The 23755-nt window shown below is 41.9% G+C and overlaps 1 protein-coding gene across 1 annotated transcript; it reads left to right on the top strand.

The window, feature by feature from the left end:
• Nucleotides 1-20553: 20553 nt before the first annotated feature.
• On the top strand, nucleotides 20554-22961 carry LOC111892611 (uncharacterized). The gene has a single exon (XM_023888663.3). The coding sequence runs from the start codon at nucleotides 20586-20588 to the stop codon at nucleotides 22608-22610; it is 2025 nt and encodes a 674-aa protein (XP_023744431.1). The 5' UTR covers nucleotides 20554-20585; the 3' UTR covers nucleotides 22611-22961.
• The last annotated feature ends 794 nt before the right edge of the window (nucleotides 22962-23755 follow it).

Genomic DNA, 23755 nt, shown 5'->3' with positions numbered 1-23755 from the left:
AGCATTTGGAAGGTGACAGTTTGGGCTTCCTCCTCGGAATTGAATGTGGCAAGAAATTCCAAGGTGGGTTCAACATAGGTGGCGACACGATTATAGAGGAATTGACCCCACCCGATGTTGTTAAATAACGCTTGGGCTCCATCGAGCACCCCAAGACTAGCAAAAGATTCCCTATGGAGGAATTTTGTTGACTTGACTTGACGCTTATTTGAAACGAGAAAATCATAAGTTTTACGATCCTCGCGATTCAACAAACGAAACGGGGGATCCTTGGATTTTCCCTTCGACCCTCCCTTAGAGGAAGTTATTCCCGTCCCCGTTTTTGCACGCTTTGACATTTATTCGAGACAAAATTTTACCAATAATAATTTTCAGCCACAATAAAGGCACACAATACCAACAACAAATGGGAAATTGGGATGTAAACAATCAAGTTATAGGAATAAGATTACCCAATTTCTTAGACCCGGGATGAACTAGTGCCACGAAAAAGATTTCGTCAAGACATACCCCAAGCTTGCAATTTTGCTCTGTATTTGACGCTTTAATCGCTAAAACAACCCCACAAACTAGCTTCAAGATGACATTCCGGCGAATGGAGTGGCAGCACCCGGAATTAGACGGAAATTTTTCGTGAGTTTTTGTGGGAAGATTGGTATGACTAGAAAGCTCTTGATGAGAGAAACAAAACTCCATGATCGGATTCTCCAATGGTAGCCGGAGTTGGCCGGAAAACGCGAAAAAAGGTGTGGTGGGTGGTGGTGGCGCCCGGAATTCCGGCCACAGATCGGACCGGAATTTGGGTGGGGTTTGTAGAGGATGAAAAATGGTGAAGAATGGCGGTGGTTTCGCGGGATTCCGACCGGTAGAACTCCGGGAAATTGGATTTTAGTGAGAAGTGGGTTTAGTGTTCTTGAGCTTCTAAAGAGAGAATGGAGGAATGTGTTAGGTTAGAATGAAGAAGAAGGGTGCTGGAGGTGTTTAATCTTTGGTCAAGGAAGGTCAAATCCAGGTCAATGTTGGTCAACTCATTAAACCTCTTGGTCAACGAAAGTCAAGGCAGTCAACAGCTCAAAACATCAGTCAAAACGACCAACACGTAGGCTGGGCGCGGGCCGCGTGCTGGCCGCGTCTAGCATCCTCCAATACAACAGAACCAAAAGCAAAAAAAACGACTTCTGCGCGGGTTGGCCGCGTGAGCTGGTTTGCTCAAAAAAATTGCCAAGGGCTTCGAAAATCCACACGGGCCAGGAGCGGGCCGCGGGCTGGCCGCGGGTACTGAATTGAATTTGATATTTTGGTCCACGTGGGCTGGACTCGGGCCGCGGGCTATGCTGTACATCAAAAATGAGATTTTTCCAAAAAAACTGATTTTTTAAGCCAAAACGATCCCCGTAAGGCCCGGTATCAAAAATTTGACAAAATTTGGAGTAAAATGGGGATCGATTGGTGAAACCTTTCAAAAATTGGAGTAAAATGATTTATTAGAATTTGAAAAAATGGTGAAAGCACATTGCTTTCCAAAAATGCCCTTCTTTAACGTCTTTGGCGAGACGTCCTCCTAGCTTTCTTCAACACATCGGGACATCCAAATGGATGATTTCACGGGCATTAGCACTGAAACCTTCATAAAATGGCTTCAACCAGTGCCCATTGACTTTGAAAATTTGTCCCGTCTTTTCGCTTTGAATTTCCACCGCCCCATGGTCAAAGGTCTTAATCACAACAAAAGGTCCAATCCATCTTGACCTTAGATTGGCTGGAAATAACTTCAATCGTGAATGGTATAGTAAGACCCTATGCCCCGGTTCAAAATGCTTCCGGGTGATGGACTTGTCGTGGAAGAGCTTCATTTTCTCCTTGTAAATCCTTGCGTTTTCATAGGAGTCGTTTCTCAATTCTTCTAGCTCTTGGAGTTGAAGTTTCCTATGTCTTCCCGCCTCGTCAATGTTGAAATTGCATTGCTTGACCGCCCAAAATGCACGGTGCTCTAACTTGACGGGAAGATGACATGGCTTTCCAAAGACCAACCTAAACGGGGACATTCCTATCGGGGTCTTATACGCAGTCCGATAGGCCCATAAGGCATCATCTGGTCTCAAACTCCAATCCTTCCTTGTCGGATTCACGGTTTTCTCTAGAATAGACTTCACTTCACGATTCGAAACCTCCGCTTGACCATTTGTTTGAGGGTGATAGGCGGTAGAGACACGATGGGTCACGTTGTACTTTTTCAATAAAGCTTCCATCATTTTGTTGCAAAAGTGCATCCCTCTATCACTAATCAAAGCCCTAGGCACACCAAATCTCACAAACACATTAGATTTTAAAAACTCGATAACTGTTTTGGCATCATCCGATCTTGTGGCTTTGGCCTCAACCCACTTAGAAGCATAGTCAACCGCGAGCAAGATGTAAATGTTGCCAAACAAAACAGGAAATGGGCCCATGAAATCAATCCCCCATACGTCAAAAATTTCACAAACAAGGATTGGATTTTGGGGCATTTGGTTCTTTTGCGAAATGTTTACCGTCATTTGACACCGTTCACAACTTTTGCAAAACAAGTAGCAGTCGCATGACATGGTTGGCCAAAATAGTCCACATTCAAGAACCTTTCTCAAGGTTCGGCTAGGTCCGAAGTGTCCCCCACAAGCAAATTCATGACAAAATTGGAAAATGGATTGGTGCTCTTGTTGGGGTACACATCGCCTAATGATTTGATCGGGACAATGTTTCCACAAATAAGGCTCATCCCACACATAATATTTTGCATCACTTTTCAACTTGTCTTTTTGAGCACGTGTGAATGTGTCGGGATACCTTTTTGTGACCAAAAAGTTAATGATATCGGCATACCAAGGAATAGATTGAGTAAGGGAAAAGAGATGCTCATCCGGAAACTCGTCCCGCAACGGGAGAGGAGTTTCATTTGAAGTGATCCGGCTTAGATGATCGGCCACGAGGTTCTCACATCCGCTCTTGTCCCGGATTTCCAAGTCAAATTCTTGTAACAGTAGGATCCACCGGATGAGTCTCGGCTTTGCATCTTTCTTTATCATCAAGTACTTGAGAGCCGCATAATCCGAATACACTATGACTTTGGTGCCAAGTAGATATTGCCGAAACTTCTCCAAAGCAAACACGATGGCCAATAGCTCCTTCTCCGTGGTTGAGTAGTTGCTTTGAGCATTGTCTAGTGTCCTTGATGCATAATAGATCACGTGGGAGGCCCTCCCGTTCTTTTGACCCAAAACGGAGCCTATCGCATAGTTGCTTGCATCACACATGATCTCAAAGGGGAGATCCCAATTTGGTGCTTGCATGATGGGGGCGGATGTAAGCAACTCTTTGATCTTGTCAAAAGCTGCTTTGCACGCCTCGTTGAACTCGAAATCAACCTCCTTTTGCAAGAGTTGGCACATTGGTCTTGTTATCTTTGAAAAATCCTTGATGAACCTTCGATAGAAACCTGCATGGCCCAAAAAAGAACGAACTTCCCGAACACAAGTCGGGTAAGGTAAGCTTTGAATAACATCAATTTTGGCCTTATCTACCTCAATTCCTTTTTTAGACACAATGTGACCCAAAATGAGACCTTGACTCACCATGAAATGGCATTTTTCAAAATTTAGAACCAAATTTGTCTCAATGCATCTTTTTAAAATTTTGGTGAGATTGGTCCAACACTCTTGAAAGGAGTTGCCATATACCGTGAAATCGTCCATAAAAACCTCAATTATGTTTTCAACGTATTCCGAAAAGATACTAACCATACAACGTTGGAAAGTGGCCGGGGCATTACACAATTCGAATGGCATTCTACGGTATGCAAAAGTGCCAAATGGACATGTAAAAGTTGTCTTTTCTTGGTCCTCCGGTGCCACCGGGATTTGGTGAAAACTGGAGTACCCGTCTAGACAACAATAATGGGATTTCCCGGCCAACCTTTCTAACATTTGGTCAATGAAAGGCAATCGGAAATGATCTTTTCGTGTGCTTGCATTGAGTTTGCGGTAGTCAATACATACTCTCCACCCGTTTTGCACACGGGTAGGGACCATCATACCTTTGTTGTTTTCGACCACCGTGATTCCCGTCTTCTTTGGAACGACTTGCACCGGGCTCACTCACTTGCTATCCGAGATTGGATAGATCATCCCCGCATCTAGGAGCTTCAAAATCTCTTTCTTGACCACTTCCATCATTGGCGGATTCAACCTTCTTTGTGTATCCCGTCTCGACTTGCATTCATCCTCCATTAAGATCTTGTGCATACAAGTGGAGGGGCTCAATCCCTTGATATCCGCAATCGTCCATCCCATGGCTTCTTTATGCTCCTTCAACACCTTGATGAGTTGTTCTTCTTCAAATTCGGTTAGGTGAGTTGAAATGATAACCGGAAGGGTTTCATTCTTTCCCAAATAGGCATACTTCAAGTGTTGAGGTAAGACCTTCAATTCCAATTCGGGTTGTTGAACAAGGGATGGGGGCAATTTTGTATGAGTTGGGGGCAATTCAACTTGCTTGACATCTAATCTTGTGGATTTCTTCATCTCCATTTTATTTACCAACTTCTCAACTTCCGGATCCAAAGAATAAAGTTTTAATTGCTCGGCTAGCTTCCCACAATCGAATCCTTTGCTTAAGATCATCTCCAATATATCACCTTTAGATAACTTGAACAATTCTTGAGTGATTGGCTCGACAGCATCAACAAAGTACAAAGATGAAACATCACTAGGATATCTCATGGCATCATAAATATTAAAACTTATTGTTTCGCCATCAAACTCCATTGTCAAACTTCCCGCATACACATCGATCTTCGTCCTAGCCGTCTTCAAGAACGGTCTCCCAAGCAAGATTAGAGCCGATTTGGAGGACACTTGCTCATCTAGATCAATCACATAGAAATCCACCAGGAAGACCAATTAGTTCACTTGCACTAGGACATCTTCCAAAACACCTCTAGGAAAGACACTTGATTTATCCGCAAGAGAGATTATGACACCGGTTTCACTTAAGGGTCCGACATTCAATGATTCATACACCGAATAGGGCATGACATTGATAGAGGCACCAAGATCAAGCATAGCACTACTAAAAGTGACATCTCCAATCTTGCAAGGAACCGTGAACATCCCGAGATCTTTGCATTTGGGTGGAAGTTTCCTTTGTAAAACCGCGGATGCGTTTTCATTCATCAAAATTTTCTCATTTCCCTTCAACTTCCTCTTGTTGGTGCAAAGTTCTTTCAAGAACTTTGCATATCTCGGAATTTGCTTGATTGCATCAAGTAGAGGGATGTTTACTTCCACCTTTCGGAAGGTGTCCAAAATCTCTTTCTCCTCCATATTCTTCTTTGAAGTTGCAAGTCGGGAGGGGAACGGTGGTTGAGTGGCTATCGGTGTTGCTAAAGGGGTAGTCTTCTTTGGGGCTCCGACTTGTGCATCGTTCTTGACTATAGGTTCTTCAATGGGAATGATCTCTATTTCTTCCTCTTCTTCCCTTGGCTTCTTCTTTGAAGTACTTTCTCCGGCTTGTTTGCCACTTCTCAAGGTCACCACATTGACACTTGGGTTCTTTTCGGTTTGAGAAGGGAGTTTACCACGAAATTCCAACTTGCTTATAGATGTAACTATATCCCCCATTTGTGCTTCAAGGTTGGAGATACTAGTCCTTGTCTCTTTTTGGAATTTTTGGGTACTAGTGGCTAGAGATTTAACAATGTCTTCAAGAGATATTCCGGAGCTACTTGGTTGAGATTGAGGAGGTTGTTGATGATGATGTGGAGGGTGCGGTTTGGGTTGATAGTGTGGTTGTTGATGTTGGTATTGAGGTTGTGGTGGTGGATAGGACGGTCTAACCAATGCATTTTGAGGCAATGGTCTTGAGTTGTAGCTCATGTTGGGATTTGGCTTCCAACTCGAATTATATGCATTTTGGTAACCGGATGGTTTGTTGTGGTAGTTTTGGAACTCTCCCGTGGCATTCACATGTTCCGCATCTTCTTGAAGGATGGGACACATATCCGTAGGATGTCCCATTATTGCACATATTCCACAAACCATCACTTGTGGAGTTTGTCCCATGGCTAGCTTTTGGACAACGGAGGTTAGATCTTTTATTTGAGACTCAAGATTTGATGTTCCCACTTCATTGACTTTGTGTTGTGTGTCTCTCTTCATGTCTTGGCGAGGGCCAAAATGTTGTGAATTTGCGGCTATGGTGTTGAAAAGTTGTCTTGTTTGTTGTGGGGTTTTACTAAAGACATCTCCACTACTTGAGGCATCAACTAGTCTTCTCTCCATTGGCAACAATCCCTCATAGAAGTGTTGAATGAGGAGTTGTTCCGAAATGCGGTCTTTTGTACATCCTCCTCTCTGACCCTCATCTGATGATAACCTGAACGCAAATCGATCTAGGAGAACCAAGATGCTCCATGTAACTGATCAAAGAGGTCATCAATCCTCGGGAGTGGGTAACGGTTCTTCACTGTTACCTTATTCAGCTCCCGGTAATCTATACACATCCGATGCAACCCGTCCTTCTTCTTCACAAACAGGATCGGGGCTCCCCAGGGTGAACTGCTCGGTCGTATATATCCCTTGTCTAGCAGCTCCTGCAGCTGCGTAGACAACTCCTGCATCTCGGGAGGAGCCAATCGATAGGGTGCCTTGGCTATCGGAGCCGCACCAGGAACTACGTCGATCTTGAACTCTACCTGACGCTCCAGAGGTATTCTAGGAAGCTCCTCCGGGAACACATCAGCGTAATCTCGCACCACTGGAACCTCGCTCACAGTCGCCTTACCCGCCTCCCGGGTATCCATAACGTATGCGACATACCCCGCGCAACCCTGTTGAAGGTAGCGCCTAGCCCTTGCTGCTGAACATACTGTGGGTCCACGCTGTGGCCTCGCACCATGGATTACCAACTCTCCCCCACTCGGGGTCCTGATCCGCACTATCTGCTGTGCGTAATCTATCACCGCCCCATTAGGGCTCAACCAATCCATGCCTATAATCACTTTTTTCCTACGCAACGGAATGGGAACCAAATCCACCAAGTAGCGCTCCTCAAATAACCTCATGACACAATATATGAACACCGATGATGCCCGCACCGATCGATCATCGGCAATCTTGACTTCTAAAGGGCAATCCAACATGCCTGAGGACTCAGTAAACTTCTTGCTAAGCGCAAGAGAAACAAACGATCGGGTGGCACCCGAGTCAAACAACACCTGAACAGGGATACCGCTCACATGGAACGATCCTAACGCATATACACAGAGCACATATCAATATATAACATCATAAAAATAAAGTAGAGGGAAAGAATCATACCCGTCACCACATCGGGTGCGACGCGTTCCTCCTCGGTAGTCAGCTGAAACGCCTGACTCCTCACCACTGGAGCCTCTACCTTGCCCTGTTGGCCATCTGTAATCTGCAGGGTAGCTGGAGTTGGCGCCTTAACCGGAGCTGATGCTGTCAACTGGGGGCAATTGGCCTTCTTGTGGCCCCTCTGGTTGCAGTGGAAACACAGCAACTCAGACGTCTGTATCACAGGTGCAGGGGCGGTACAATCCATGTTAAAGTGCTCTGGCTTGCCGCACTTGTAGCAGCCTGACGATCCCAACTTGCACGCTCCCTCGTGTGCCTTGCTGCATTTCCTACAGCGGCCCCGCCCCTGTTGGCCTTTCGGCCCCGCATCCGATCCTTTGGGCTTCTTCCTTGAAGCCCCCATAACATGCCCCTCTTCCGCCTTCCTCTTCCGGATGTGCTCCAAATCTATCTCCCTCTCCCTTTCCCTGGCAATCATAGAGTCCAGGGTAGGGCAAGCTGAAAAACTGACATGCTCCCGAATATCAGCTCGTAGCATGTCATGATAGCGGATCCTCCTCATATCCTCATCACCCGCGTACTGGGGCACCAACAACGCCCTCTCCCGGAACTTGGCGGTGATCTCCGCCACACTCTCCGTCGTCTGTCTCATATCTAGGAACTCCATGGCCAGCTGCTGAAGCTCGACAGCCGGCACAAACTCTGCCCTGAACCTGGTCACGAAGTCCGACCAGGTCATAGCCTCGACAGTCGAGACTCCCAACGAGTCACCAATGGACTCCCACCAATCCCTAGCTTGATCTCTCAAACATCCTGCTGCAAATCTCACCTTCGACCCCTCAGGGCAGAAGCTAGTCAACTGTGTAGACTCAATGTCTGCAATCCATCGCCTGGCAGCTATGGGGTCCTTCGCCCCGTGAAAATACGGCGCACCACTACCTCGGAAGTTCTTGAAGGACAGTGTGCGAGATCCCAACTGGCCAGATGCCATGTCGCTCCTGAATGCCCTGAGGCGATCCTCCATCAACTCCAGTATCCCTTCCTTGATCGACCTGAAGATAATGGGGGTCGACTCAAGGATGCCTCTGGTGATCTCTGACGCAATGAACTCGTGTAGCCCCTCATCTACTGGCTTGGAACCTGATCCCAAACCCGATCCCTCTCCTGTACTGCCAACTGCTGGCCTCGAGCGTAGTACCACCATTCTGAAATACATAAATAATAATCATTAGCGATACTGATACCTCGGGAGGGATCACACCTACTATAAGTTCCCTGGTCTTATCTTGGCCTTCCTCGGTTCAGTTACGGATCCTCTGCTTTCAGTAGTACGGGCCCATACTACCTTCTACACCTATCCTTATCTTCTCCAAGGACTTCCTTGACTCCACCAGGTCCCTTTCACTGCCGCTGATCATGGCTATACTCATCCTAGGCTTGCCCTAGGAAAATCTCTAACTCCACCCTACCCGGTACTCAACTGCTGAAGGCCTCCTTGTAATGCCAATTAGTCATTACCTGAATACCATCACAGAGGCTCAGATAATCCTTCGAGTAACAGAATCGGCTCTACAACGGTTAGACTCAGACAAGAGTTGCGCAATAGGACCAAATCCAGCACTCTAAGATTATTCAACTATGATCACTTGTGACGTGACGTATTCACCTAATGTCAAACTCCCATCACTCAGAGTCCCACGAAGCACAAAGCAAGCAGCATTCAGACAATAGGAAACAATCTCAATCAAATTCGTCCTCATAAAGAGAAACTGAACTAGCATACAATGCTAAACTTATACTATCAGGCATAACCTAAACAGGCTATCCTACTGCAGTCTACTCAATTCTAGCATGCAGTTTTTCATACACTGAAGCACATAAAGCAGACACATAAGGCATCACTCCTAGATCGTTAGTCCTATTCTAGCATGTTGTTCTACTGAAACTGATAAACATAACATAAGCTTGTATGGGTACTTTAGGGAATACTTACTTGAGCTCGGCCGGTCGCGCACATCACACACTTTGTTCCTTACAATTTTTTTTACTTAGCCTTTCAAAAAACATTTTCTTTTTCAAAATCTTTTAATCCCTCGATTTGAGTTCAGACACCCCTGAAGGTGTGTCCGAATCCCTCAAACCAGGGCTCAGATACCAACTTGTAACATCCCAAAAATACGAGCCAAAAATTTCATTTTTTAAAACATGTACTTAGCAAGACATTAGAAATAAAACGTTCACCAATCATATCATTTCATAAAAGATAACACGTGTTTGGAAAAACATTTTATAAAACATAATAATGTCAGAGTACAAATCCCCAGGAAGATCTCATAGTGCGGAATACAAAGCATGTGTGTGATGTGCCACTACCGCGCCAGCTCCTTCCCCTTCGAAGAAGAGGTACCCGAAACCAAAACTGAAAAATGTAAGCACGAAGCTTAGTGAGTTCCCCCAACATACCACATACCATACAATCACATAACATACATATATTGTCAGGCATATCCGGGTGCCCGACCTACCCCTTCGGTCCTCTCAATCGGATACTGGCTTGCATATCTAGGTGCTGGCCTCCCCTTCGGTCCTCTCGACTGGATACCGACTAGCATATCTGGGTGCTGGTCTCCCTTTCGGTCCTCTCGACTGGATACTGACTAGCATATCTGGGTGCTGGTCTCCCCTTCGGTCCTCTTGACCGGATACTGACTAGCATATCTGGGTGCTGGTCTCCCCTTCGGTCCTCTCGACCGGATACTGGGGACTATTTCACCCCTACTACTACCACATAACAAATATCACATAATCTATCTAGCATGGCTGGGCATGACCGCCCCTTCGGCCCTATCGACCGGTAATCTGGGGACTATCTCCCCTACTGTCACTAGCACATGGCATCATATCATACTAGCACATAAACATATCACAGGTAGTAGCAACCCTAGATGAATATCACAGAGACAATCATCTATCATACAACTCTTACTAGTGGGTCGACATTGTGTCCGTAGAACCACCGCTACTAGAAGGTAACTCACCTCAAAGTAGCAGCTGATCTGCATGGGAACTGACTGTCTTCTGCTGCTGCTGCCCCGGAAACCCTCCGGCTATAATTCCCACAAAACACTCAGTCAAATACTGCTAACCGACCTCAGGGTAAAATGACCATTTACCCCTAACCAAGCCAAGAGTCAAAGTCAAAGTCAACTTCCAGTTGACCCGACTCACCGAGTTGGCTTGCCAACTCGCCGAGTCCCTATCCATTCGATTGACCATAATCCCGTCTCTACTCGTCGAGTTAGGCATTGACTCGACGAGTTTTCCTTCTAAACCAAGGTCCAATAGTCCTTCATCCTACTCGCCGAGTTGTATGAACAACTCGTCGAGTTCATCTTCACCCGAAGAACATTCTATGCTGAGACTCGCCGAGTTGTATGAACAACTCGCCGAGTCTGTTCTTGAGACAAGAAGATTGCCTTGAACTCGCCGAGTCAGGGCATTGACTCGCCGAGTTCCTTCATGAGTGATTCTGGCTTCTGACCCGCTGAGTCACACCACATGACTCACTACTCCACTCAGCAAACACGAAAAGGGGAAAACTCGTGGACTCGCGACTCGACTCGCCGAGTCCGATGAACGACTCGCCGAGTCTTTCACATGCAAATACTATATACTCGATTTTGCTTGAATCCAGCTCATGCCATACATAGATCTGGGTTCTTAGGTCTTGATTAACACATAAAGTTTCCAACTTTAGGTGTAAATAAACAACAATGAAGGTTTTAGGGCTCAAAATGCACTAAAAGAGTAGATCTAGGGCTTTCATGCAATATGGCTTCATAAAGGCAGTAGATACGAGCTCCTGGAGCTCAATCATGCTTAGATCTAAAGGTTAATCAACTTATTACAAAACCCTAATTCATAAACAAGCTTGGAAATGGCTCAAGAAGGACTTTAATGGAGCTTTAAGGGACTATAAGCATGAAAACAGAGGGAAACTGAGTTATACCTCAAGGAAATCACTGAATAACACCAAGATGTCTGGCCTCCTTCTTCTCCTCTTGATCTACTCTCCTTTTTCTCTCAAAATCTTCAAGAAAACACACCAAGGCACTTCAATCTCACAAGGAACAAGGGTTCGACGATATAGGGAGCTCTGAGGGTGAAGGGGGCGAGCTTGGGGGCGCATAAGATGACTTAAATAGGGTGCAAACCCTTGAAATTAGGGTTTCATCAGACAGCGGGGACTCGCCTAGTCCAGAATATGGAATCGCCGAGTCGCCAACTTAAACGTGTTCCATATCCCGTCTCTACTCGGCGAGTCGGGCCTACAACTCGCCGAGTCCAAGGCTAAAAATGCAAAACACTTAGATAAATTTTACATACCAGGAACCAGGCGCTACAAATCTCCCCCACTTATTTTAGACTTCGTCCTCGAAGTCTGCTGCTCGATCCTGAAACAGCTCGGGGTAATGCTCCATCATTTCTTCCACCGGCTCCCAAGTCCATTCTGAACCCTTTCGGTGCTGCCATTGCACCTTCAATAATTCCACCCTCTTGTTCCTCAGATCCTTCAACTTCCGGTCTAGGATTGCGAGTGAGCACTCAATGTAATTCAGACTGTCATCAACCTGTATATCCTCTAGCGGCACCACCGCTGAATCATCCACTAGGCACTTCCGCAGCTGGGAGACATGGAAGGTGCTGTGGATCTGACTGAGCTCGGCTGGCAGATCCAACCTATATGCCACCTTGCCCACCCGGGCTACAACCCTGAACGTACCAATGTATCTTGGGCCCAACTTGCCCTGCTTCCTGAATCGAATGATGCCTTTCCAAGGCGACACCTTCAGGAGAACCATATCCCCGACCTGGAACTCCACGTCTGATCGGCGCTTGTCGGCGTAACTTTTCTGCCGACTCTGCGCAGTTTGAAGCCTGCTTCGAACCTGCTGGATTCTCTCGGTCGTCTTGAGCACCACCTCTGTGCTCCCCATGACCCTCTGGCCAACTTCACCCCAACATATCGGGGTCCTGCACCTCCATCCGTACAACATCTCGAATGGAGGGCAGTCGATACTCGTGTGGTAGCTGTTGTTGTACGAGAACTCAGCCAAGGGAAGATAGGTATCCCAACTACCACCAAAGTCTAGCACGCATGCCCGCAACATATCCTCCAACGTCTGGATGGTCCGCTCGCTCTGACCATCCGTCTGCGGGTGAAAGGCGGTGCTAAAATGCAGACGAGTGCCCAACTCATCATGAAACTTCTTCCAAAACCTGGAAGTGAACCACACATCTCGGTCTGATATCACTGACACTGGCACCCCATGCCGCACCACTATATCCCTGATATAGATATCGGCCAACTTTTCGGCCGAGATACTCTCCTGGATCGGAATAAAATAGGAGCTCTTGGTCAATCGATCTACGATGACCCAAATCGAATCTACTCCTTGCGCAATCTGGGGAAGCTTTGTGATAAAATCCATTGTAATATCTTCCTATTTCCACAACAGGATATCCAACGGCTGCATCTTGCCGTGCGGTCTCTGATGCTCGGCCTTGACCTTCCTGCAGGTCAAACATCGCTCGACGTACCAAGCCACATCCTGCTTCATGCAGGGCCACCAATAGTCTAGACGAAGATCCCTATACATCTTCGTCGCCCCTGGATGAATAGAGAATCGGGATTTGTGCGCCTCCTCCATCAAGATCTGGCGCACGCCTCTGTGATACGGCACCCACACCATACGGTGTAGTGTCAATAATCCTCGGCTATCATAATCGAAGGAGGTGACTTGACCCACTATTCGCTCGCTCTTCCGATGTTCCTTCTTCATAGCTTCCTCCTGAGCTTCCCGAATCTGCTCTCGCAGTGGAGTCACCACCGTCATCCTCATACACACATCCCTGATCGGTGCCGCCTTACGGCTAAGCGCATCGGCCACCATATTGGGCTTCCCTGATTAAGCTCCTGGTCGGAAGAATATAGGCTATAAATGGATCTTCAAGAAGAAGACCAACATGGATGGTAAAATACAGACCTTCAAGGCAAAGTTGGTTTCAAAGGGCTTTACTCAAACCTAAAGGGTTAACTATGATGAAACCTTTTTCGCTAGTTGCTAACATTAAGTCAATTTGGGTAATGCTAGCCATAGCTACGCATTATGACTATGAAGTATGCCACGTGGATGTTAAATTGCTTTTTCTTAACAAGAAACTAGTTGAGGATGCTTACATGGCTCAACTAAAAGGATTTGAACATGTCGAATTCCCTAATAAGGTGTGCAAGCTTAAGAATTCTATCTATGGATTAAAACAAGCATCTTGTAGCTGGAATCTTTGATTTCATTAAAAGGTCATAGAGTTTTCTAGAAGTGAAGATGAGTCTTGAGTGTACGTCAAAGCTAGTGGGAGTGTAGTGACCTTCCTAGTCTTGTATTTGGATAACATACTCCTAATAGGAAATGATGTTCCAACTTTGCAAGAAGTTAAATATTGGCTTGGGAAATGTTTCGCAATGAAGGATCTGGGAGAGGCTACTTACATTCTTGGAAAAAGGACTTACAGGAATAGGCATAAACGTTTGCTAGGACTTAGCCAGAGTAAATACTTGGATAAAATATTGAAACAATTCAGTATGAAGAATTCCAAGAAAGGGGACTTACCTATGCATCGTACCGTTAATTTGAGCAAGGATCAAAGTCGAAGTAGTGATAAGGATGTTGATATGATGAGTCAAGTCCCATATGCTTCTGCTATAGGATCGATCATGTATGTTATGACATGTACTCGACATGATATGGATCATGCTATAAGAATAGTTAGCGGATATCAAGGAAACCCTTGTTTATCTCATTAGAATGCAGTGAAAAACATTCTTAAGTATTTATAGAAAACAAAAGATATGATCATAGTTTTTGGTAGCAAAGATGAACATAAGGTGAGTGGCTATTGTGATGCTAGTTTTTAAACAGATCGAGATATTAGTTATTCGCAATCTGGTAGAGTATTTCTATTAAATGATAGAGCGATGACCTGGAAGAGTTCCAAGAAGCAAATAGTGGTTGATTCTACTTGTGAATCGGAGTACAACACAGCAAGCGAGGCAACAAAGAGGCCATGTGGTTGAAGAATTTTATTAGAGATCTTGGAATTGTTCCATCAATCCAAGAACCAATGTAGATATTTTGTGACAACGAAGGTGCGATATATCGAAAGAAAATACCACTACGTCAAAGTAGAAGAAGGTGCACTTGTGGTGAATCGTGTATAATCATAGGATAATCCTGATAATCCTCTAACAAAGGGATTAAGCAAGATTAAACACTTCGAGCATGATAGGAGCATTGGGATAAAAGATGATGTTTGATTCTAGATTTAGTAGTTAGTTGATGTTTTGAAACAATGTAACAGTAATAAATTATAACTGAATGGTGATTAATTAAATAGAGATTTATTTATGTTCAAAGTTTGTGATACCATTTTCCAATTAATTTATTTTTACGTTTCGCTTTGGATGTTTTACTTCTAGAATATTAATTTATTCAAAATGCCACAACCAATGATACTTTAGGAGTAACTATTGATTTAAGAATGTTATGAATTGTTAATATATTGTCCATAGGGATTGGACATTGCATAGGGACTATTGTGAGTTCATGAATACTTGAAAAAAGGGGATTTTGAGTATTGGTTAAACCCGCGCTTAGAGATTACTTCATGGATTCAATCATGAGTAATTCTAAGACGATAATATCTTTTATTCTTAAAACGGAGATATATAAGTCATAGTTTGAAAATTTGTTGTGCATTGGTGTACTCCAACACATCTTGTAGCTGGATGTTATAAAGTGTAATTTTATGCATGATTTGGTGAGTAAAATATATGATTATACAGTCAAAATTTATTCGGTCCTTTCGCCTTAATAGGAAAAGCGATATTTTTGGGCCCTCAGTGATTTGATGTTGACATTTTAGTGTTGGGTCCAGCCGAAACTAAATTGATGTGTTCACTTAGTGATCTAATGGCATCATAATAAATTAGGAAATTGAGAAACAGAATCTTGGACAATGAGATTGATTCTAATCTATGTCTCCTGTCCAAACGATATCAGAAAGATTGAAGGGATAGCTGGTCACTTATCTTAGGACCGATGTCTAATTAGAGTTGGGCGGTGTCTTTGGAAAACACTCTTGACTGGTTATTCAGAGTTATACTAACAACTGTAGTTAGTGAGTTATCCAAGTATGAGACTGTTGGATTAAGTTGTATAAGGTCCTAACTAAATTGGTATAATGTTGAATAATTAAAGTAAAATCCTTTTTAACCAGGAAATGGCTTGGATTAATTATAGAAGAGAGATAAATGGTTTATTAATTGGAATTAATTATGGGTTAATTAGAATCAATTAAAGGTGCAAGGGTGAGTTGTAATTGTTCCATAGTTGAACAAAATAGATGATTTAGAACCTCCCTGTATGGTGGACAATTTTGGTGCCATTGGATAGGGTTTCTGGAAGCTTCCAACTGATAAAAGCAAATTAGATAATTATTGGATTAAATATTATTATTTTGAATTCAAAACTAGGGTTTTTAGGATTATCAGACAAATATATAAAGGAGCATACTCCTTGTAATTTTGGCCACTCCATAACCACATAGAGAAATCTAAATTTCTCCATCCTCTCCCCTCTCTCCTTTAATCCTAGGGTTTCTTGAGTTTTGGGTATGACACATTAGAGGCTAACATATTTTTGGAGCTAGTTTTCCAAGGAGACTTCTTGTGTTTTAATTAGCTTAATTCTAATTATGCAAATGTATGTGGTTCTACTCATGATTTCGATTATCATAAGGTTTTAGTTTTTGTTTCATAAGCATGTTGCTATTAATTGAGAAAAGTCATAAATCCATTTAGGCTGCATGTACCCTTAAGAGTTAAGTGAAATTACGTATGTAAAATGTAATTGTAACCTAAAAACCCCAATTAGATCCAACTATTTATTTATGTCACATTCGAATTATTGACTTTGATCCCTGTCATCTAGATCTTATTGAGATTCATTTTGAGGTACGAGGGGACAAAAAAACACAAAAGAATCCATATAATATTTTGGGAATTTTCCATAGATCATTCCTGTGACAACCCGATATTTCGAATCAATGTAATGACCTAAAAAGTCAAGAATTGTAATCTCTTTTGATATAATGAAATAAAAGTCATAGATATCATTAAACCGTGAACATACATAAAAAGAACGCCTAAATCTGACTTCATATAAGGAAGTTATGATTTTTCGAAGTTTCGGGATAGCGGTAGACAGCTAAAACCTCGAAATAGATATCGAGCGATTTTTAGCCAAAACAACCTAAATGAGAATCAAAGATCTCAACAACAGTAGTACAACGGTAAAAAGGCTGACGAAAACGGACATCGGATGAAGAAGTTATGGATTTTTAACGGACTTTTCTTGTCCTGGCCTGTTAAAATTGTATTATTGAAAATAAAATCAAATTTTTTTGATGGAGTCTAAATGAAAGTTGTACAGTATATTCTCACCTACGCGTGGATATAAAGAACGCGAAAAACGAAGCTCGTACGCAAAAGTTACGCAATTTAGAAGTTGGAAAAATCACATTACCATCGGACAGAGGATAGGAGCCTCGTCCCATCGGCCAACAGGCTCTCCCATCGGACCTCCCATTCGAAGTGTGTCATGCATTACGTCCGGTACGCCCCGTGTAACCTGGAGGTATGCCCCGCATACCGAGGGTTTCCAGCCCCTATAAAAGGGATGTGAGGGTTCCGGGCATAACTGCTCATTTTCTCTCCTTCTCTTGGCGTTTTTACCCCGTTTTGCGTGCAAGAAATATCCTGAAGTCCCGGTTTTCATACCCAAGTCCCGAAGGAAGTTTTACGCTCCCGAGATTCCCGAGAATCCCGAGAAATCCGCTTTCTCCTGCCGAAGTTCTGCTCGGTTTTCGTCTCACTTTCTTTAATCTATCAGGTGAGTTCATACCCCTACAACTACGTTTTCAAATGTTTTGTAAATGCGTTTATACACTTTTAGGAGGGGGGGATACAAGTACATACGGTTATCCTCGTGTGAAAAACATCAATCTTTTGCTATACTTTTGTTATATAAATATCAAACACTTTCTTTATATTTTGAGTATAAATCTTCAATAATGTTATTACAAATGTTATACTTTACATACAAAGTCGACACTACACTAGGGGTTATCTTACAAATGAATCACACATTTGGCAAAGCTATAATAGGTATAGTTTACTAGATATTTGTGAGATTTTACATACTAGAAGTACTATATCAAGGAAATACTTTCATATACAAGAACGAATGGACTTTTCATACGCAAATCTATTTGATACTCAGCTTTATGAAACATTTAACTTCACGTACTTTCAACTATGCAGTTAAAGTCCTGTATTATATACTATAATCTCTTGTAGGGAGAGCGTGATACTTGTGTATAGATCTATACAGGATCGACAATCCTGCACCTAAACTGTTAGCTACAGTTAGACCGACAGGTCTGGGGTGACAAACATCATAACATTCTAATGCCTGAAGAACGTTGTTACAAGCAGTCTGGGTCAATAGTATAGTTATAAAACTCGCATGGAGTATTAAAAACACATTGATTTACGGGGTTATCAAATGCCTTAGTGATTTTACACATACATAAATCTACTATTCTAGGCATGAAAAACACTATTGCATTACAGTTTTGGAACTTTTAAACTACCACACACTTATGGAAAAATATTGGATTTCTAGAAGCAAACATTCGAAAACAGTAGGGTCTTGGTAGAAGACTACTTTTATACTAGTAGGAAATATGAGATTTTCTAGGAGTTTTCAAACATCTATAAATAATTTCATTCCGTTTTATACAAACATTGACATTAAATACTTATGAACTCACCAGCTTAAATATTGATCTACTCTTTCAAATCTACTTGTATTTCTCAGGGATTCAGTAATACAGGTAAACTTCAGCTTTTGCAGAAGTGACGCTAAGGCGTCGGTTTAAAACTCATTTTGTCATCATTTTGTAATTTGTTTTGAAACAAGTATCATTCAACAATGTAACTTTTAAATTATATATATGATGGTTGTTTTACTTTCTTTACTATGTATTCAACTGTTACGATACTACATGAAGTCATCCTCCCTCGAACGATTCCGCCGTTCTGGTTTGGGGGTGTGACAATTCACATATGAATATAGTGGCATCATCATATTTAAGTAAGGAAAGAGTTGGATTGTTAGTCTCGACAGTTGCTTATTTTTAAACCCCTATATCTACAGTGTCATCCATGACTAATTTAAGGCCTTATATGACAGTGATAAAAGAGGGTCTCCTTAACATACACCCCTTTCATATTTTATTTCTTGGTTAGATTATCATTTAATACATTTGTTGATTTATTGTCCAATTTATCCACATGGCACCAAATCCTATCGTTGACATCATGTTCTCCAAATATGACCAATTAAGGCCATCAAGTACCCAATTAAAGTTGAGATTGAAAAACTGTATTTTCCTTATCATTTTTTATCCTAAGTAATAACCTAGTTAATGATGATGGGATCATCTAAAATGTTTCTCACGAGTAAATATGTCGTCTGTTGATTGCTAATTATAGTCCTAATGAGGTCTTAAGGCATTCGGCTAGAGTTTAGGCCTATAAGTCTTATAGGTTGCCAATATAAGATTATTTGAAAATTATTGGTAATTGCTTGTGTGAAGTCATTAGGGACGTTATTAGTTAGGATAAGTCGACTTTCAGAAACATAAGATTCTTGATGTTACCTTGATGTTAAATGAAACTATTTGTTGGTATAAGAAGCATAAAATGAAGGGCATGCTTCTTAAAGTTAAATTTGAGAAGGCATACAACTCTCTAAGTGTATGGGATTTGGTTTATGCACTTCAAAAGACGGGTTTTGGTGAAAAATGGTGGGGTTGGATCTCAACATGTCTTAGAGCCTTTATAGCTTCTGTTCTTGTAAATGGTTCACCAACCTTTGAATTACAATTTAAAATGAGGTTGTCTTAAGGAGATCCCTTATCTTATTTATTTTCATCATTGCAATGGAAGGGATTTATATGGTGTTACAAAGAAGTTAGAACTCATGATGTGTATTATGAAGAAAATGTGGGAAGTGAAGGACCTCTGATTTCTCATTTCTATTTCTTCTTTATTGATGATTCTATGTTCCTTGGGGATTGGTTACAAAAAATGTTAGGATCATTGTGCAAATTCTAATATGTTTTTATCTTTCTTACAATCCTATAATTAACTTGCATATAAATAAGTTTTACAATACCTGCATGAAAGACAATCATTGTACTTATCTTGTTTTCCAAGTCTGTTGGACAATCTTATATTCTTCGATTTTTCTTAATATTTATGTTTGTTGTAATGTATTTTTGTTGTTAGATTTCTCATATTTTTCTGAGAATGTTAGAATTATGCTTTTAATTTATGTTTTTTCTCTTCTAATTCTTTCATTTTTGAAAAGAAATATAGTTTTGTATTTGTTTATAACCACTCCAATAAGAATTAAAGTTTTGAAATTGTAATTTTTATTATTTTTTCCATAATATCTTTAAGTTTTTCCAAGAATGTTTACATTCTTTGCAAGATTTATAAATTTGCATTTTAATTTTTTTCATTCTTACTAAAATGATTATTAAACAATTGAATTTGCTTTCATGTAAAGAACAATTATAAATTTGTTTCTTAAAATCCAGATTTCATTATTTTGTGCTTTTGTGCCCAAAAAAAAAAAAAAAAAAAAAAAAAAGCATTTTACCCTTCTATAACCAACTATTTTTTTAATTAAAATTATATGTATATTTCATTAATAGTATTTTTTTTCAAAAATAGTTATATTCTTCGATAATCAATAACCATCACTATATTAATATGTACATAATAGATATCATATGTACATGTCATCTGTAGAGGATAGATCATACAAAGAGATTTATTAAATATTTCCAGAAATTATCTGAAAACGAATGATACATTTTTTTAAAATCAAGTGCCATTCAAATATGCCATGTGTTCTTGCTTCGAGTTATTAATTTTAAATTTATTTTATTTTTGAATTAAAATATATTTATCTTTTATGTACCTCTCTATATAAATGCTTTATCTTCAACTTTTAGTTTAAACTTCTCCAACTAATAGCAATGGAGCAAGATCCCGACGCGCCACCCAACTTCTGGTCCCAACCAACACTTGCAACCAATCGCCGCCGTACACCGCTCATTGACCCTGTTGTACTGATCATAATTCTGCCCATCATTGCACTGCTCTTCCTCTTCTTCTTCCTCCCACCAGTTCTATTCCATACTTCACATATCCTAAAACCAAGTTCTGTAAAGTCCACCTGGGATTCCCTTAACATTTTCCTTGTACTTTTTGCGATTCTTTGCGGTGTTTTGGCTCGAAGAAATGATGAAGTTTCGTCCTCCGGGGACGTCGCCGATCAGGCGAACGGTTTGGTAGCAGAGAGCAGGAATAGTGCGGAGTCGTCGGGTCAATGGGTCTCGTTTTCGGATCGGAAAGTGGCGACGGGTGGAATGAGAAGTAGCAGTTCGTATCCGGATTTGAGGCAGGAGCCGTTGTGGGAGAACGGTGATCATCGGAGTCGGTTTTTTGATGATTTTGACGTCGATATTTATTCGTCGCCGGTGTCTGGGTATTATAACAACCTTGCACGGCGGATCGGTAGGGAGAAAGGGAGGGCAAGGGAGGATTTCTATCAATCCACGCCAGTTTCCGGTGATATTCATCAGCGATCAAGGCGGAGTGAAGCGGATCGGGGTGAGTTTTCTGAAGTGAAGGAAATTGTTGTGGATACTTTTGAGATTAAACCAAGTGCTTCGGATTTTCGGGAACAGGTATCTGTGACGCCTCCTCCACCGCCGCCGCCGCCGCCTTCTGCTTTGCCGGCGAATTCGAGGAGGCATTCGTTCAGAAGTGTTGGACGGAAAGTAAAGGTTGAAAATGAGAGGAAAATTGAATCTGATGAGTTGGATAAAGTGAAATCCTATCATCCTCCCCCATCACCCCCGCCGCCGCCGCCTCCACCACCACCACCACCTCGGCAGACGGAGGTGTGGTTGCCGCGATCTCATCATAAACATAAGAAACTGGAGCGGAAAGTAAGTGATGCTACGAAGGAGATAGCTACAGCCATATCTTCGTTGTACAATCAGAGTAAGAAGAAAAACAAACGGAGATTGAGAAATAGTTCTAGTAGTTCAGATTCATCTCCACCTTCAGTACATTTTATACAATCACCGAATACAGAGGAGCCACAACAAACGGTTGTGCCGCCACCGCCTCCACCACCTCCACCGCCGCCTCCTTCTATGTTCCAAAATCTGTTCAAAAAAGGAGGCAAACATAAGAAAATTCACTCCGTTACTGCAACAATTCCACCAAGAGTTCCTCCACCTCCACCACCTCCGCCGCCGAGCTCAATCTTCAACAACTTATTCAAATCCAGCGGCAGCAAAAGCAAGCGGTTTCATTCACCTTCAACCGCTCCTCCACCACCACAGCCTCCGCCGCCGCCATCTTCAATCATGAACAACTTATTCAAAAACGGAACAAAGAGTAAGCGTTTCAATTCCTCTAATACTGCTTCCTCACCTCCACCGCCACCTCCACCACCACCGCCGATGACACCACCAAGATACATCACTCCTGTAAAATCAAAAAAAGTATCTAAGCGTAGAAGTCAACCTCAACCTCCATCTCCTTCGTCTCCACCAAAATTGGAGCCTCGTAACCACAATTCTACGAGCAAAGGCAAACCTCCCCTTCCAAAACCCACCGCCACCAGTTACTATGAAAGGGATGATTTTCTCCCGAGCGGCTCACAGTCCCCGCTGATTCCAATGCCGCCACCTCCACCACCGTTTAGGATGCCGGCGATGAAATTCGAGCTCCGTGGTGATTTTGTCAGGTTACGGAGCACCCACAGTTCCGTCTGCAGTTCACCGGATCGTGATGACGTTGATTTGTCATCAACAACGATCGGCACCGGCGCCGGCGGTGGTGATTTAGTTGGGCCTACTTCCGGGCCAGGGCCCTTATTTTTTCCTAGCCCAGACGTCAATGCTAAAGCTGATACTTTTATATCGAGACTTAAAGATGAATGGAGAATGGAAAAGATAAATTCATTCAAAGACAAAACGGGTTAAAGCCCATTATGAAGCCTAAATTAGAGGGAAATTCCTTTAATACCCCTACGAGGAATTATGATCATCGACATATCTATTGTTTACTCGAATACGTAGTCATGTGAGACTGTACATCGTGCATTGATGGCTATGATTCTCGTTGATGATCGCTTTAGCATCTCGGAGAAATTGTTGAAGTATGAAGGTTTTGATTCGAAGGCTAATATAGTAATTTCTTGCTATACTTAGGCACTTAGCCTCCAAAAGGTTTTGAAGTTTTCGATTTTGATTATACGTTTTTATTGATTTATTGATGAAGTGACTTAATATGTAGAATAACATAATAAAATATCATCCATTTGGCTTGTGTTACTTACACATCTTCTCAATGGTGTGCTTTTGGACACTTGTTTTTTACAATTTGATGGATGAGAATAAACGAATTTAGCAATAACTTGAGAAGCATGATGAAATTCTTGGTAAATACCCATGACCTAATTTGTTTGATGTATCATATGGGTTAGATATAGATATAAACTTATAAAGATTCATCATGACAAGATTTCTGTGATAATGTATCACTTGTGTGGTTGTGCATATAGTAATTTTAAAAAAACAGTAAACTGCATCATTTGAATGACCTACATACTAGTAATATTTTTTATGTACCAGAGTTTGAACTATGAACCTCACATGTGTAATTTCACTCATCGCTCGCTCCCATCTTCGGGACAAAAATATTGTAATTTGTGTAATTCTTGTGATGGTTAGCTGTATTCACAAAACATGTATATTGGTATGGTTGAGATAGAAGTTAACATAAACCTCCTCATCCAAATATAAAGTTAAATCTTTTGTTTAAATAACACTGTAGTTCGAGCAGGAGTTCCGCTAATACTAAAGGTGGAACGTGACCTTATAGAACAACTATGGGGTATATCAAAGATATCTATCTATAAACTAATACAATGAATAAATGTAACCACTTGAATGTGAGCAAATGAAACATGTTCACTATGTTAGTTTTTGTACTAGATCGTAAGCAAGGCATATGATTTAAAATTGTCACAAAAATACAAATATACCTTTAGAAAGAGGACAATGGAACTAAAAAAGCAATAGTAGATTAGTAGGAAGTTATGCGGTTTCGACAAATGTTTTAGTAG

This window comes from Lactuca sativa, chromosome 5, assembly GCF_002870075.4.
Source record: "Lactuca sativa cultivar Salinas chromosome 5, Lsat_Salinas_v11, whole genome shotgun sequence".
NCBI lineage: Eukaryota > Viridiplantae > Streptophyta > Magnoliopsida > Asterales > Asteraceae > Lactuca > Lactuca sativa.
This window is presented reverse-complemented; position numbering and strand designations above follow the sequence as displayed.

Bases quoted from the DNA above. Each gene is read 5' to 3' on its own strand.
- LOC111892611 (XM_023888663.3), top strand. From the start codon at position 20,586: ATGGAGCAAGATCCCGACGCGCCACCCAACTTCTGGTCCCAACCAACA.